The 17,308-nt window shown below is 53.8% G+C and overlaps 1 protein-coding gene across 3 annotated transcripts in view; it reads left to right on the forward strand.

The window, feature by feature from the left end:
• Nucleotides 1–17,308, forward strand: part of ZCCHC24 (zinc finger CCHC-type containing 24) — a 62,376-nt gene that overhangs the window by 32,946 nt on the left and 12,122 nt on the right. For all 3 annotated transcript variants that reach the window (XM_057530936.1, XM_007184201.3, XM_007184202.3), the window contains one exon: nucleotides 17,112–17,276. In XM_057530936.1, the coding sequence (XP_057386919.1) occupies nucleotides 17,112–17,276 (165 nt within the window). The remainder of the gene's footprint in view (nucleotides 1–17,111; nucleotides 17,277–17,308) is intronic.

The following is a 17,308-nucleotide window of genomic DNA, read 5'->3' on the forward strand; positions in this document are numbered from 1 at the left end:
TGGCCTCCGCTGGCCTCTAATCCTTAAGCCCTCCACGCTTCCTGCCATCCCAGCCCTTTGCGGAAGCTGCCCGGTCCACATCCCTCTCCACTTTATCTTCACCTGGCTCTTCCTGTACTTCCCGGGGCCTCCTCCCCAGCCACCCTGGCCCCATGCTCCCAAAACACAGGGCTCTGCTCTCCCAGAGCACGTCTCTCGGTGTGTAGATGGATGTTCAAGTGTGTTACTTTTATCTGTTCATTTAGCATGTATTTATGGAGCACCTACGGTGTGCCAGGCACTGCCCCAGGCGCTGGGGACGGTCCGTAGTGAACAGGAAAGACAAGGGAAGAATACAGCTCACGCGGTGTGGGACGACCTACGGTAAAGACATAGATACAGATGGATGCGCTGTGGTGTTAGGTTGTGTTCAGAAGGCTTGTTTGGGAGAAGCGGCAACTTGAATAGAGATAGATGAAGCAGGGAACAAACGATGCGGAGATCTGGGGGAAGGGCACTCCTGGCCGAGGGAACAATAAGAGCAAGGGCCCTGAGATGAGGCAAGGATGTGCTTGGCCTGTCTGAGGAAGAGCAGGAGGGCCAGAGTGGCTCCCTGACAGCTCCCGCTCGGGGGGGGGGGGGGGGGGGGGGGGGGGGGGGGGAGCGCTGGTTGGGAGGAGAGGGGATGAGGCACAGGGGCGAGCACATCCCCAGCGCTGCTCTCCCTTCTCCCGCCTCCTCCCCCAGCTGGGCAGCCCTCCCCTGGGGGACATAGATGGGTGCTTGTCTCGAGGGTCCCCCTCCCCTCTCACTGCCCCTCGGAACACTCGGCGGCAGGGACAGGAAGTGTTGGCCCTTGCCTCCCAGCTGCCCGGGTGGGACGCCACTGAGCCGGCCCGCCTGCCTGAGGAGGGACAGAGGCCCTATTGAGCCCACTCTCTGGACCGGCTGGGACAATGGCCACACTGAGGGCCAGGAACATCGCCGGCATGCTTGTTCAGGAAGTCACCAGCCTGCTGCCCGCCCCCCCTCCCCATGCCTCCCCGGCCCTCCTGACTTTCTCCTCTAACTACTTATTTCAGGATGATGGTCATGTCCAAAATGATCACTTTGTCCTTTACCCTCCTCCCCAGAGGCTCCCTGCTCCGCGCCAGACCCATGCTGGGCCTGAGGATGAGAGAGGAATCCTACATGGTCTCTGTCCCTGGGGAGGGGGCTGGGGAGAAGGCAACAGGCACACAGACTGAGTGGGGTACCTCAGTGCTCCCTACAGAGACGCACAAAGTACAGGGGGCAAACTGGGTCCCAGGGGAATGTCTGCCAGGAAGGCTGGCTGGAAGAGGAGTGTTTCTGAAACCATGTGGCACCGGCAGGGCAAGACCAGCATCTGTTACAGGCCCAGAGGTGGAAGGAAGCAGTGATTTCTGCCTTAGGGCAAGCCAAGACTCATGCCACGCCAGACTCAACCACCGTCTGCTTCTTCAGCCTGTGTGCTGTCTGCTTGTGGAACCTTTGCACTGGAAGGACCTTTGGGGATCTCCTAGGCCTGGAATGCCAACACAAGTCATGTGTGTCCGTCACCCCCAGCCCACGGCCATGGCAAGGCAGATAGCACCAAAATCACATTATTCTTGCCTGTCAAGCTAGGATGCTACTACAGCATCTTTCTTAACAAAGTGCTCCGATAGCAAGTAATTGGACATGCAAGATGAAGTATTTGCCTTTCCTGTCATGTTCTCATTGACAGATGGGGAAACTGAGACCCAGGCAGCGAAGGGGCTTGTCCCAGGTCACAGAGCACGTTGGTGGCAGCATGCTGGGGCTGGGGTAGGGGTGGGGTGTGTTAAGAAGCACCCACCTTAGAATGTAAATTGGTGCAGCCACTGTGGAAAACAGTATGGGGTTTTCTCAAAAAACTAAAACTAGAGCTATTATTGATATATGACCCAGCAATTTCTCTCCTGGCTATATACCTGAAAAAAAAACAAAAACACTAATTCGAAAAGATACATGCAATCCAATGTTCATAGCAGCATTATTTACAATTGCCAATGTATGGAAGCAACCTAAGTGTCCATCAACAGATGAGTGGATAAAGAAGATACGGTTTTATACACACACACACAAACACACACACACACACATATACGTACAATGGAATACTACTCAGCCATTTCATAAGAATGAAATTTTGCCATTTGCAGCGACATGGATGGACTTGGAGGGCATTATGCTAAGTGAAATAAGTCAGACAGAGAAAGACAAATACAGTATGATATCACTTATATGTGGAATCTAAAAAATACATCACACTAGTAAATATAACAAGAAAGAAGCAGACTTGCAGATAGAACAAACTGGTGGTTATCAGTGGGGAGGCGGGGAAAATAGGGGTTGTGGGGTAGAAGGTACAAACTATTGGGTGTAAGATAGGCTCAAGGATGTATTGTACAACTTGGGAAATATAGCCAATATTTTGTAATAATTGTAAATGGAAAGTAACCTTTAAAATTTGTATAAAAATTAAAAATTAAAAAAAAAAGAAACACCCACCTTACAGTTTAAGTTGTGGAACCTCGGAGGCTGGGACAGACCCCACAGTAGCGTTTCCCTCTCTGAAGACGGGATCCCTGTCAGTCGTTTCTGTTGTAGCATCCCATTCCTTCATAGCTTTCATCGCGGCTATAATTATTTGAATGAGACACTTGCGTTTTTCCTTTCCCACTTGACTGTAAGTTCGTGGGGTCCGGCGTTACATCTGTCTTGTTAACTGCTCTGCTCTGGTGCCTCATAGATAGTAGGTGCTCCGTGCATATGTGCTGAGGGCATGAGCGGAAGAGCTGGTGGCAGGCAGGGTAAATGCACCCAGTAACTGTACCCATCTCTTCCCCACTCCACGGCTGGCCGCTTGGCCCCCACTGGCCTGCAGAGGACAAGCAGGCCCCTGTGGGCAATGTGGGCCAAGGCACCAAGCTGGTCAGATCCGTGCCAGTACATGGTAAGCAGCCAGCCCAGGCAGGGTGGTACCTGAGCTTCCTGTGGGGAAACTGAGGCCCGGCAAGCCACAGTAATACAGGAGTCTTGCCCACTGAGCGGGAGCTGAGCTGGCCGGTGCCTCCTGACTTCTCGCCTGGCTCCTGGGCACTCAACCTGGCCGCTGGCCCCCAGGTCTGTAGTTCCGGGGCTGACTTTTCCTGACAGCTGGGCCCCTTGGGAGCTATGTGTGCCGGGGCCAAAGCAAACAGCGGTGGTGGAGGCGGGGGGCGGGAGAGGGCTGCAGGGCCCCAGTTCCTTTGCTTTCCTGAACAGTCGGGGGCCAGAGCCCCCGAGCAGCCAGGCCCCCTGCTCCCTCCATTGTTCCTTGTGATGCTTTCCAGATGCCGAGGAGTCACAGGCTTGGGGCTGGGCCAGGAGAGCCAGGCCAGCCCTCCCCCAGCACCCCACCACCACCTCCACCACCAGTTCCACTTTTAAAGAGATGGCCCTTCTCCTCACCTTGTGCCGTTGTGCTGCTAAGCCTAGCAGCCTCACTGTCCTGCGTCCAGAACAGTTGCTGGGGTGAGGAGCCCTGGGCTCTATTCCCAGCTCTGACCCTAACTTCCTGTATGGCTTGGGCTAGTTACTTGCCTTCTCTGTGCCTCTGTTTCCTGGGCTGTAGAATGGGCATGAGGGAAGGGAGCAGTGTGGAAAAGACAGTATGTGATGGACACTCCTACTTTAACAGACTGTTACCAGTATCACCTAAAGCAGAGGTTCCCAAAGTGGGTGCCTGGGCCAGCAGCATCACCGTCACTCAGGAACTTGTAGAAATGCAGATCCTTATGCCCACCCCGGACCTACTGATTCCAGAACTCTAGGGATGGGGCCAGCAGCCTGTGTGATAACAATCTCCGCAGATGGTTCTGATGCGTGCTCAAGTGTGAGTAATAACCTGTGCTCCAGAATTAAGAGCTTGGGCATCTGGAGTCAGAAAGATGGAATGTGGACTTCGCAGCTCTGTGGCTTTGGAAGTGAGCCTTGGTTTCCTGGTAAGGAAAATGGATGGATATTGCTATACTGTGTGTGGTGGGGTTACTGTGCTGATTAAATGAGACAGATAGCACACAGCTTGGTCAGCCCAGCTCCCACACCAGAGCTCTTCTGGGACAAACGCTCCGTGAGGGCAGGTCCCGTGCCTGCCTGTCTCACGCCACCGTCAGCACTTTAAAGGAGCTGCCTCAGAACCCTGACAAAGGGTCATGTGTGCACTGCTTCCCCTCACAGGAGTGTCGTGGGCCCTAGTGCTGTCTGGGTCTGGGCACAGAGGGCACGAGATGAGCCGCAGAGGGGGCCGAGAACAGAGTGGTCCCTGAAAGCAGGAGCAGTCAAGGAAGGCTTCCAGGGGGAAGTGCAGCTTCCACGGGATTTTGTTGGGAGATGAGGTATACCAGTTAGTGGGACTGGCATGCAGAGGTGGTGTGAGAATGAGTGCCACCAGCCAGCCCCCCTCCTGTAATGGGCACATTCCCCTCCCCTCCCTTCTCGGCACACGAGCAGGCTTATTGTTATGTGGGGCTGCCCACAGACAAGGGCAAGGACACCCCGGAAGGTCGGAGCTGGGGACCATAGCAGAGGTGCTGTGGTGCTGTGGGAGTGAGCCAGACCTGGGTTTGCATCCCAGCTCTGCTGCTTCCCGGCTGTGTGACCTCAGGCAAATCTCCCAACCTCTCTGCGCCTTGGATTCCTCATCTGTAGGGGTTGTAGGGAGGATGGAATGGCTGGTGAAGGTAACACTGCACGTGGCAGGAGCTGTAAGGGTTTTACAGCTGTGCCCAGGGAGGGCAGTGGACCATCTGGGGCTGTACAGCACGGCTCCGTCCTCCTGACTGCTGTGCTGAGCACCCCTGCTCTTGAAGACAGTGGGGAAGGGATGGTTTCGCACACTTTTCCTGCCCCTGGGTGAAAAAGCAAGGTCAACTGCAGCCTGGGCTGTGTGGGTGGGAAGTGCCTGGCTTCCTCGCCGTGACCCCCTAGAAAAGTCACAGAAGGGCAGCTCTTCCTCTGCCAGGCCCCCACCCTGAAGGGGAGAGCACGGGTAGATTTGTGCCATGGTCTGCTGCCCTGCAGTGACCGTGAGAGGTACACGTATGCCTGTGTGCACACAAACACACATGCATTTACAGCCACGTGCACCCTCCTCCCCAAGGCCCATTCTCTGAGTTTCAGTACCGGCCAACACCGTGGAACCACGGTAAAAGCTGGCAGATGCCTGGGCTGGCCTCCAGGAGCCTCTTAACCCCTGCTCTGCCCAATTACAGTTGCCACAGACGACCTTGAAACCAGTCCACAGCCTTCTGGCCCTCACGCGGCAATGAGGGAATTGGATGACAGCCAGGTAGACTGGGATCAAAGGCCTGCATTTACTTGCTTTGTGACCTTGGACAGGTGACTTAACCTCTCTGGGCCTCTGTTTCCTCATCTGGAAACAGGGTCACAATGAAGCCACCTACAAGTCAGGCGCATGGCCGGCGCGGCACTCAGTGGACACTCCCCACGGGCAGTTCCCGCCTGTGGCTGTTGCCATCTCCTAAGTGTCTCAAACTCCAACACTCATCTGATGAAAGTTCTCAGAGGTGGACAGCTTGCTTGTCTTTCTACCCCTTGTGACCAGATGAGGAGATGGAGGCCCAGAGAGAGGAGCGATGGATGTGAGGACAGAGCCGAGGCTGGAAGTTGGGCCTGCAGCTTCTCACCAGGCAGCCGTGGGAGCCTCAGCCCCAGCTCCTGCCAGAGTGGCCCCAAACTGCTGACTTCAGCGTTTCATCAGCCAGGGCAGATCAGATTTCTGTTCTGGCACTTGGCCACCCTCCACACCCTTCCCCCATCGCTATTTTTGAGCTGAGTTCCCCTGTCCTCTCCTCCCAGGGCTGTGACCCTCACACCCAAAGCATCACTGTAGGCTTACCCACCGCCTTCCTGCCCCCAGCCCTGCCCCCGGGACTGGTGCAGAGCCTCCCTCCAGCCAGATGGAGCTGGGCTGGTTACAGCCACATCCAGCCGGGTCATGTCTGGCCAGGCCTCGCCAGGGATGGCCTCAGACGCAGAGCCAGGGACCAGGCAGTCTGTGGAAATGGCGCTGGTGGCCTGAGGCGGCCCTCCAGAGTGCTCAGCGCAGCCCAGGAGGGGCGTCCTGAGAGTGAGCCAGCCCCAGCATTGCTACCTCCTGCTTGCGTGACCCCGACTCCGGGCCACACACCTCACCCATCACCGGCACTGCCCATAGCACTGTCCCCTCCAGCTGTCGATGTGCTCTGAGCTCCACCCAGGGCTCTCCGAGGAGATGTAGAGGGCCCGGCGTGCCCCCAGCACACTCAGAGACTACTGGGAAACAAGACCGAAGAAACAGCAGTTTTCAAAAGTTCTTTACATTCAGGATGAAATCTCTGGCATGCTGGATCATCCCTGGCATGTTGGAGACCGGGTCAGGGCGGGACATGACCCACAGCCAAGTGAGTGGTGCAGACCACAAAGTCCCCTGGGAGTTTGGGGAGCCAGGGCCTTCTCTAGGGGAGGCAGTGGGAGGGCTCTCAGCTAGCGCTCAAGCCTGGGACTCAGAGTGGCGTGAGCACCCTGAGGAGGGCAGTTAACCCTGGGGAGGCCAGAGGGGTGGCCTTGGAGCTTGGCCCTGGATACATGAGCGTTCACCAGGTGGAGAAATGTTTGGGGCCGAGGGAACAGCAAGAGCCAAGGCATGGGGGCAGAGCGGGGCATGTCATTTGCAGGAAATGATTTTGTTGTCTTTGTTGGAGCATGAGTTTTGTAGGAGGGAGCAGCAACGATGAAGGTGAGGTCAGCTGGGCCAGATGGGGAAGGGTCTGAAAGCCTTGAGTGTTTTACCTCCTTCCTCCGAGTCTGGGGAGCTTGAAGTGGCCATTAAAGTACCTGGGGGTGACTCAGCCTGGCTGGACCCGGGTTGTGGCCACGGTTGGGGAGGAGCAGTCAGAAGAAAGTTTGCTGGGTGAACAGGCCACCCAAACAGGGATGCGCAGGGACCTGGGAACCCGCTCAGGAGAACAAATGGTTTTCAGGGCAGCGTCCAGCTCTCGGCCAACCGCATGGTGGTTGCAGATCTTCCATCCACCGCATCCACTCCCTACGGCGGAGGCGGGACGAGCGATAGCTGTCTCCCTCCGCAGTCGCAGGAGGGGAGGAAAACCCAGGCCTTTTGCAATCGCTCTGATTCGGATGTTTTCCACCCCTTTGGACGGGCCCCCCCCTTCCCCTCCCGCCCCTGAGCTCTGATCCGTGCGGTTTGCTAATGGAGGAAAGCCAGAAGCAGGAAACAGATAGCTTAGGGAGTGGCTGTACATGTGATTACAAAGTCTCTGCTTTCCAAAAAGTTTTGCCTGAGAGCAATTCCAATTGCCTGGCCTTGGGGTGGGATTTGGAGAGAGGGGTTCCTGTGGCGGGGAGGGGCTCCTAGGGGCACAGTGCCCAGAGGCCTGTGGGGTGCCAGGGGCCTCTATGCCGCTCTGGGTCCTGGAGGGGCTTCTTGGCCTCTGTCGGGGCGTCCCTCCTGTATCTGTTTCCTCCTTCCCTTTTGGTTCGTTTCCCCCCTTCCTCTCTCCCCTCGTCTGTCACTCCTCACCCTCCCACCCCGCCCCCACCCCCGCCGCCCTCCCGTCTTCCTCAGTCTCCTGGCTCCCTACCCCTGACTCCTGAGTGTGCTCTGCCCCTGCCTCCCAGCCTCCCCTTGTCTTCTCCTCTCCATCTCAGCCCTTTCCCTGTCTCCACACTTCCACTCCATGCCCCCTCCCCAGGGTTTTCCTGAGACCTTTTCCTGGCACTGTGAAAGCGTCATTGTTCCCCGGCACTTGGACAAACCCTAGTGTTGTGGAATCAGGATGGCATTTTTGCGGTGGCTTTGGGCTGGGAATGGGCCGGGAGGGGCGATGAGGAGGCTGGGCCTTCTGGGCTCATGCTGGGCTGCGGCAGGAACCCAGAAAAGGGGAGGGGGCCTGGGGGAGGGGGCCAGGACGCCTGTGCTCAGACAAGGGGGCCCTTGAGGCTCCGGAGGAAACCCAGGGGGACCTCTTGCCGCGTCCTTCCTCCCTCCCAGCAGCCTGCGGGCCACAGGGTCCAGCCCACCTGTCCCTCTGATCGCCTGCTTCTTCTGGGGCCTCCGCCGAGCCCGCAGCTGCCGGGACCAGGCTGCAGAGGCTGAAGCAGCCCTCCTGCCCACCTCCCCGGGCCATGTGTGTGGACACGTGAGTGTGGAGGTCTTTGGAGGGTTGCTAAAGCAGTGTCACAGGGCGCAGGGGAAAGAGAAGCATGGGTCCGGGCACTGAACGGGCTTAAGCTCGGATCCAGGCTCCAGTGCGGGCCCCACCGCTTACTAATTCTGTGACTTTGGGCAAGTGCTGCCCCTGTCCCCAGCCTCAGTTTCCTCATCTGTCAGTAGGGTTCAGAGTGCTGATTTCATAGGGCTGTTGCACTGATTAGAGATCATTTCACATGTATTGTGCGTTGGCCCCATGCCTGTCACCTAGGACTGGGTGAAGAGCAGCCTCTGCCTGAGGACGTGGGTCCAAGAGTGTTTCTGCAGGTGTGAGTCTGACTTGGGCCGGAGCCTGGAAATGTGTGTCTGAGGGTGTCTGTGACAGGTGTGGACCACGCTTGGTGAAAGGGTCACACAGGGCTGATCCCTTTGGAAGGCCCCAGACTGTGAGAGCATTCCTCATCTGTCTTGCTTATTTCCATATTCCTGGAATGTTCCACAGAGCCCGGTGCAGAGCGGGTGCTCAATAAATGTTAGTTGAATGAATGAATAATTGCAGTGGTCGCCAAGGGTCGGAGCTCAGAGGTGGAGTCGTGGTCCTAGGAGCAGGCTTGCTCTCTCATTTTCCCACAACCATTTCAGGAGCGGTTGTGCACGAGGTGGGAGGTGTTGCTGTGGTGTCAGAGGACCGGGTTCAAGTTTTGGCTCCACGGCTGTGGGGCCCTGCACAGGTTGCTTGGCCTCTCTGGGCCTCTGTTTGCTCTCCCATAAAATGGAAGGGCTTTGGAGTGACAGGTTGGCAAGTGACTGGCACATAGTAGGTGCTCATGAAATGTTAGTGCCCCAGCTCCTACACTTGGCAGATGAAGTTCCAGGCTGGGCCTGAGAGAGCCAGGGCTGAGCCCCAGCCTCTGACCGCAGCCCCTGTTTACTCCCCATGGGTCCAGGCTTGAGGGGAGAGACAGCACGGAGGGCAAGGGGGTACCTGTGGGCCTGAGGAAAGGGGGCTCAAGAGAGGAGGCTCTGGGAAAGGGGCACTGCCTCCTCCAGGGAGAGCCCCCAGCCCTTAGAAAGGGTCCCCAGAACCTTCTGGGGCCTCCCAGGAAGGGCCAGCAAGGACGCACAAAGAGTCCTGGGCCCTTCATTCTCTGTGTCTTCATCTATGGAAAGGGCATCTCAAACCCAGGGCTCTTTCCCTCTCGACTCTAGGCCAGGACCACCTCAGCCACCTGGCCACAGGAGAGCACGCAGACAGGGGGCACAGGGATCCAGCAAGGAACCCATCTGTTCCTTGTTTCTTCCCTTGCTTCTCTTCGCTCGGCCAGTGCCTCTCAGCTGGACGCACTGTGGGGTCAGCCTAGTGTTCCCTGGCAGAGAGCGGGAGCGTGAGGGCAGCTGCCAGGCTGTCCTATGGGCCTCAGGGAGGAAAGGGAGCCTGCCCAGCGGTCAGTGCCACACTCATTCGAGAGATGGGGACACTGAGGCCCAGAGAGGGGAAGGGATGCCCCCAGGGCCACCCAGCATGCCAGGGCCTGTGACAGTAGCAATGCTTTCCTGTTTCTCACCATCCTGGCTGGGTGGGTTCCTCATCTTAATGTCATCTTCGCACACTGCGGGGCAATTGAGAGGATGGGCTTGAGTCAGCGGCCTGGGTTCAAGTCCAGACTCTACCACCTGCTGGTAGTATAGCCTTGGGCGAGTTACTTAACCTCTTCATTCCTCCGTGTTCTCATCTGAAACCTGAGACTAAGCATACTTGACTCATAAGGTGATTGTACAAAGGGGGTCTGGCTGTGAGAAGACACCCAGTGAATATGGCTATTACTGTGTCCCAGAGCTTGGCCGGGCACAGGCTGCTCTCCTGGGCAGACAGAGGTGTTGTGGCCAGGGCTGGGGCTGAGGCCTGCAGCTGGGGCCCATAGTTGAAACCGTGATCCAGAGAGCAGAGGCCGTGCGTCCTGGGGCAGAAGCCAGTGTGGAGTCATGATGCACAGGGCATGGCCTCAGGTCGTCAGTACCCCACCTCACTGCCCCCTCCTGGGCCAGGGTCCCTGGGATGCTCTCCTTCAAGCTACCAAAGATGACAATGTCATCTCCCTGCAAAAAAGAATCAGTCTAGGGACTTCCCTGGTGGTGCAGTGGTTAAGAATCCGCCTGCCAATGCAGGGGACACGGGTTCAATCCCTGGTCCAGGAAGATCCCAATCCCACATGCCGTGGAGCAACTAAGTCCATACACCACAACTACTGAGCCTGCGCTCTAGAGCCCACAGCCACAACTACTGAGCCCACGTGCCACACTACTGAAGCCCACACACCTAAAGCCCAAGCTCCGCAACAAGAGAAGCCACTGCAATGAGAAGCCCGTGCACCGCAACGAAGATTAGCCCCTGCTCAATGCAACTAGAGAAAGCCCGCACGCAGCAATGAAGACCCAACACAACCAAATTAATTAATTAATTAATTAATTAAAAAAAAAAAAAAAAGACAGTCTAAAAGGGACCAAGAGGAAAACAAACTTCACTCTGAAGCCTGACTCACTCCTGGTGGGACTTCAGGAAGCAGGGGCAGGGAAATTGATGGGCACAGTGACCAGCCAGACTCTTATGTCATGTGATAGGTGTGGATACTTCCAGCTGTCCTCAAAATTGAGGGACCAAATGGGATCCAGGGGGTGGGACGTCCACTCCATGGCGGGGGGTGGGGGGCCGGGCAGCTCTACAGACATGAACATGGTCCAACAGAACCAGCAGCCAGAGGTTGGCCATTGCCTGGCACCCAGGCCCCAGGGGACAAGTATGGACAGAGCTGCCATCTCTGTCTGGTTCCCACCACCTTGGAAAAGCACAGGGCGCCCCCTTGTGGGCAGGAGGGGCCTGCAGGCCAGGGAGTCAGCTGATGGACCATCATCATTTTCTCCATCAAAGTCATACCTACTCATTCAAGACAATTCATTAATTAGAGCAGAGCATCCTGTCTCCTGGAGGCAACCTCTGAACACTTCTGACTGATCTCCTGCCGGCCCTTTCCTTGCACATTCTTCCTTTTTACAGTTTTACTCTGGGAGCAGTCTATATTCAATCGCTTATCCTGCTTTCTTGTTAAAATATCTTCCCAAACCCTTTTTAAAAAACCTCATAAATATTTTAATGGCTTTGTTGTCATTTGTCCAATGGGTGTAACGTCATTTAGGGAACCAAGGCATTGGTTTTTTTCCAGCCTGTCGCTGTCATAAACAATGCTGTGATGGATATCCTTGAACATCCTTGTGGTCTGCACCTCTGATCTTTTATTTCCTTAGGATGGTCACCCAGATATAGATTTGCTGGGAGGGAAGGAATGGAACTTTTAAAGGTTGAAACCTTACCACCAAGTTGCACTATAGAAATGCAGTAGGAAATGTACTTGTTCAAGCCCACCCCCAGCAGTGTCTGAGCGTGTTCCTTCTCCACACCTGCCTGGTTGGCCTTCACCAGCAACAAGAGTTGGGAGGATTACAGAGCTGAAGTGCCCTCAGAGTTACCTGGTCCAATTGTCTGACCAGGGCAAAAGTCCCCTTGGCAATGTCCCTGATAGTTGTTCACCCAGTCTCTGCTTGCATACCCCTAGTGAAAGGGAGCTCACTACCTAGTGTCCAGCCACAAGAAATCTCATGAGCCTTTGGGAAGAAAACACTGAGCCATCCTGCAAAAGTGCCCAGGTAGTTTCAGCATCCTCTACATCTCTCCCCAAGCTGCTGGCTTGCCCGGATGTCTCCTCCCACTCCCCGCCCTGCTTTGCCCTGGTTACTCCCTGGCACAAGTCCTCCTTCCCACCACCATGCCAGCCACCATCTCTCACTTCCCAGGCTCCCCTCCATGGTGATTCTAGCCTAGTCTGGAGGTCAGAGGACCTGATCCCTCGTCTCAGCTCAGTCCCTCATTTGCTCTGTGTCCTTGAGCAAGTCCCCTGGCCCCTTTGGTCCCCAGAGGGCCTGTCTATACTAAGAGGGCTGGTTTCTGAGCCCCACTGAGCTTTGCCTGAGCTCCTGGTAGATGTGATTTCCCAGAGGGGTATGTGGCAGGGACCCGGGTCAGGAGAGCCTGGTCAGGCCTGGCCTGCTTCCCAGCCGGAGTGGGTAGTGGTCCCTGCAGGGCCATTGGTAGTCACTGTCTGCTTCATGCTGACGTTTATGAGAAGAGGCCGTGCCTTTCTGGGAGGAGAGGCAGGGGAAAAGTGTGGGAGGCAGAGAAGCCTTCTTTCTGTCAAAAATTCCTACTCCCTTTGGCCCTGCCCTTGTCTGTAAGCGTAACAGTGGTGGGACTGAGCCCTTCCGGGAAACTGCTGCTCACTGCCCAGAGCTGCCTGCTGGCCTGCCTTCCCTCCACCCACTGCCTCTCTGCCCCTGCCCCACAGGCATCTCTCCCCTCTGACCCGTAGGAGGGCAAAGCCACTGGGCTAGGCTGAGCTGGAGGCCCTGGGGCCTGGGGGATTTCTTCTCCTGAGCACAGGCCTCAGCTTCATGGTGGGGACACACTTGGGGGTGACAGACAGAAAAGGTGTAGCCTTGTGGAAAAGCCTGCTGGGCCTGGCCTCCTGCCCCTCACATACTAGAAACTCTTTGGCAAGTGCCTCCCTTTCCCTGTGCCTCAGTTTCACCATCTGTTAAGTGGGTTTGATGATACTCCCTGCCCCACAGGGTTATGGGGAGAGTTGAATGGGAGCCTGACAGGCCATGGAGTTGTAGCACAAAGCCTAGCGCACAGGTGGTCCTTCGTAAAAGTCTGTTCTCTTCACTCTTCCCTTTGTCCTCTGCCAGCAGCATCCACAGAGCTTCCACAGCCTTCCTCTACCTTTCTTGGCTCCCCCTGAGGATTCCAGAAGGTGAAGACACCTAATGCTGTTCTTATTTTGCTTGCCACCCCCACCCCCTGGCAACACAGGGGTGGTGAGCCCACCCTCTACTCAGGCTTCCCTCCCATCTTTGGGACTTTCCTCTTACAGTTTATGCCCAATGGTCTCAGCCCCAGCCTCTGTATCACCTGGAACACATCTGCTCCCTCTCTCTGCACAAGCCCCAGAAGCGAATGCTACTGAAATCACTAATGGTTACTGAGCACTTGCAATGTCCACCCACCGAGCTAAGACCTTCATCTGCGTGAATGCATCAAATCCCTCCAACAGCGCTGGGAAAGCTGGCCCGTTATCATCATCCTGGGTTCCTGGATGTGGAAACCAAGTCACAAAGAGGTTGCATAGCTGGCTGAAGGTCCCCCAGATAGTCACAGGCAGAGGCAGAATGCCATCACTGGCATCTGGCCCTGAAGTCCAAGATCTGAGCCACGTCTCATGTGGTGGGGCGTCAGAGCTGGACCCTCTCAGCGCCTGGCCTGACAGCAGTGTGGGAATGGTGTGCTGAAGATGTTTGATACTGCAGGAGCCTGGAGCCCCTGTCCCTGCCCAGAAGCTCCCAGTCCTTGATGGAAGGCTCCAGAATGGCCAGTTTTCTAATTACGTGGTGCGGTGATGCTTTCCAACTCACCTCCTTGCTCTTCTCTCATCTTCCTGCTTCTCCCTTTGGTGCACATGCTGTATCTTCTTTATTTGTTTACCTTTCCTTCCTGTTCATTTCTGAAGCAGAGACTTTTTGGGAACTGAATTGTCAATCTTGCCCCAATCCTCACCCTTCACTCTGCTGAGTGTCCCGAGATGCCTTGACCCCTGCCCTTGGCCCCAGCTGTGTGAGGCCAGGTGCCAGGTCCCATCAGTCTCTGAACCAAGAGGCCTGCAGAACCAGATCCCAGAGTGGGTCTGGCTGGTGATGGTCCCCACATTTCCCACTTCAACCAAAGAGTCTCAAATCCTACCATTAGTGAGGTACCACATGCCTATCCCTTGTCCCCCTTTAAAATGTAAGTGCCTTTAAGAACAGGGACCAGGAAACTGAGTTCATCTAGTACTTTATTTCAGGATTACTGCAGAACGGAGGCTGTGTAAGTTGTGGGTACCAGGCACCAGGTAGAAAAACGTGCCACCAGAAGTGGTTGGGTCACTGCACACCCCCTATCTTAAGACCAACACAGCTCAAAGTGCCTTCAGAGTCATAGTTGGCCTGTCTACTGCAAATCGACTGGACCCTGGGCCCTGGCTGCACACCAAGTGCTTCCCTTGGCATAACTAGCCTCTCTCATGGACCTGACCAGTGCCGAGAGCCAGCCCTGCCTTGGAGCTCGGTCTTCTCCCCATGATATCATGGCTGCTAGGAAGGCCAATAAGGATCCAAAAGACATTAGGCAGTGGGCCCAAAAGACCGGTGGTGTTGTTGTCACTTTCTAAGTTTAGATTTACACATTCAGCATGTATGTCCGTTTTTAGGGTTTTGTCTGTAATTCTAGTCAGTTGTCACCAGGTGGTGGTAATGGCGGCTGGGCAAAAAAGACATGATTACTGAAGGAAGAAATTATTATTTTATATACCGCTATTGTTCTATATTATTAAATAATAATAATTAATACTCCTGTTTGATTTGCCAGGCATTGTTCTAAGTGTTTTACCTCACTTAATCCTCAGAACAGTCTTTCGTGGTAGTTCCTATCATTAGTCTTGTGAAGTGACTCGCCCAGGATCACAGAGCTAGGATTTGGATCCAGAGTCTGGTGTTCTTAACCTTTATGCACTACTTCAGAAACAGGCAAATACCCAGGGAAACATTACTATGGAAACAGACCATCTCATAGACCAGTACTTCTTAAACTTAATAGCGTATGAATTCTCTGGGGCTCCTGTGAAAATGCAAATTCTGATTCAGTGAATCTAAGATGGGGTCTGAGATTCTGCATTTCGAATGAGCTCCCAGGCAATGCTGAGGATGCCAGTCTAGGAATGACTGATAGTCACAGTGTAGTGCCTGCGTTTAAGCCGGCCTCAAACTCAAATCCTGTGAGTGCTAAGTAGGTGACATAATGCAGGGCGCAGTTGGTCGGAACAGAGGTGACACGGAGAATGCATTGCAGTCGGTCTGATGGGGCGGCCACTCCTTAACCTCAGCTGATAATCACCAGCAAGAATTCTGGACCAATGTGGTCATATTTCTACGTGAAATCTCGCACTTTCAAATAATGGGGCAACAAATTCAACTTTCTAAAACACTAGGCAGCTTGTTCATGAATGTTCATAGCAGCATTATTCATAATAGCCAAAAATTAGAAACAACCCAGTGTCTTTCCTCTGATGAATGAGTAAATAAAATATGGCATGACCATATAATGGGATATTATTCGGCACCAAAAAGGAATGACATACTGTTACATGCTGCAATGTGGATGAACATTAAAAACACTACAGTGAGTGAAAGAAACCAGACACAAAAGGGCAATTATTGTATGAGATGTCAAGAATAGGGAAATCTGTAGAAAGAGAAAGTAAATTAGTGGTTGCCTGGGGCTGGGTATAGTGAGGAAGTGGGGGGTTGGATGGTGAGTGACTGTTAATGAATACAGAGTTTCTCTGGGGGAGTAACGAAAAATGTTCTAAAATTAGACTGTAGTGATGGTTGTATAACTCTGTGAATATACTAAAATCCATTGAATTGTACACCTTAAATAGGTGAAATGTCGGGTATGTGAACCATATCTCAAAAAAGCTGCTTTAAAAAAAAATACCATGTAGGAGAGAGCTAGTTTCTTTAATATATAAAGTGCAGTTACAAATCAACAAGAAAAATACCAAACCCCAGCAGAAAAAAAAAATCACAAAGGATATGAACTAACAGTTCACAAAGGAAACACAAGTGGTTCTTAAATGCAAAAATTCTTTCTTGCTCATAATACATGTCGTACAAGTCAAAACTACTCTGAGAAGATTTTCTACCTCTTAGGTTGGCAATGATGAAAACTCTGTTAGGGAGGAGACAGGGCATTAAGTTGGTACACCTGCAGCTGGAGGGGTGGAGGCGGGTAGTGGTAATTGTCATCTTTAAAAATGAAAATTGTACATACCCATCGACCCAGCAATTTAACTTCTAGGAATTTATTCAACAAATGTACTCTCACATGTGCAAAATTATATATGTATATACACACATATATGCAAAGTTATTCATAGTAGCATTGCTTGTAATAGAAGAGTGGAAACAATCTAGACATTTGCAGTAGTGATGGGAAAGCACTACCAACCTTGCATAGATTTGAATACTGTGCAACCCTCAAACACAATACAGCAGCTCTGTTTATACTGATCTGGGGGAAAATATTATATAGATGTCTGAGATATATTATTAAGTGAAAAAGGGAAGATGTAGAACCAAGTATGTAATCTGTCTCCATACGAGTGAGGGAAAAGAAAGGACGCACGTACATATGTATATGGTGTATATGTTTGTAAATGGAGAGCCCATCTTTGGGGTGGTCTAAAGGAAATTCAGATAGCCGCCAGGTAAGGGAGCAGGTGGCTGGGAGCAGGGGTGAGGGGAGACACACTTTCGCTGCCTACAAGGTTGTATTCTGCCTGCGTTGTCTCTTCAGTAGCCATTTAAACCACACCACCCAGGGCCAGAGAGTACCTGTGTGAGGTCATGTGACCACCAGCTGCCCCTTCATGACAGCAGAGTTAAAGGAATAGTTCCTAGCCACCATTGAGGACTTTGCTCCCTTAAATCTAAAAGAGATGTGCACCACTCACCACCTCCTCTGTTCTCTGTCCCCACACGAGTCTCCCAGCCTTGGGATTCCCATGTGTGCTCTGAGGGTGACTCTGGTGTTCTCTGGACTGGGGACAAAATGTGTCCAGCACATGGGGACACAGGGCATGAAGGCTGAAGAGGGAAACCATGAGGACCCCGTGGGGCATCATTTTGGCCTGCTGGACCCTAATCCCTGTGTTTGCTTCGTGTCCTCTAGGCACGCCCCAAAGGCGAGGGTCTGACCCCGTACCAGGGCAAAAAGCGTTGCTTCGGCGAGTACAAGTGTCCCAAGTGCAAGAGAAAATGGATGAGCGGGAACTCCTGGGCCAATATGGGGCAGGAGTGCATCAAGTGTCACATCAACGTGTACCCACACAAGCAGGTGAGCCGGGCGAGGGGTGGGGGAGCGGGAAG

The sequence above is a fragment of the Balaenoptera acutorostrata genome, chromosome 16 (assembly GCF_949987535.1).
Source record: "Balaenoptera acutorostrata chromosome 16, mBalAcu1.1, whole genome shotgun sequence".
NCBI lineage: Eukaryota > Metazoa > Chordata > Mammalia > Artiodactyla > Balaenopteridae > Balaenoptera > Balaenoptera acutorostrata.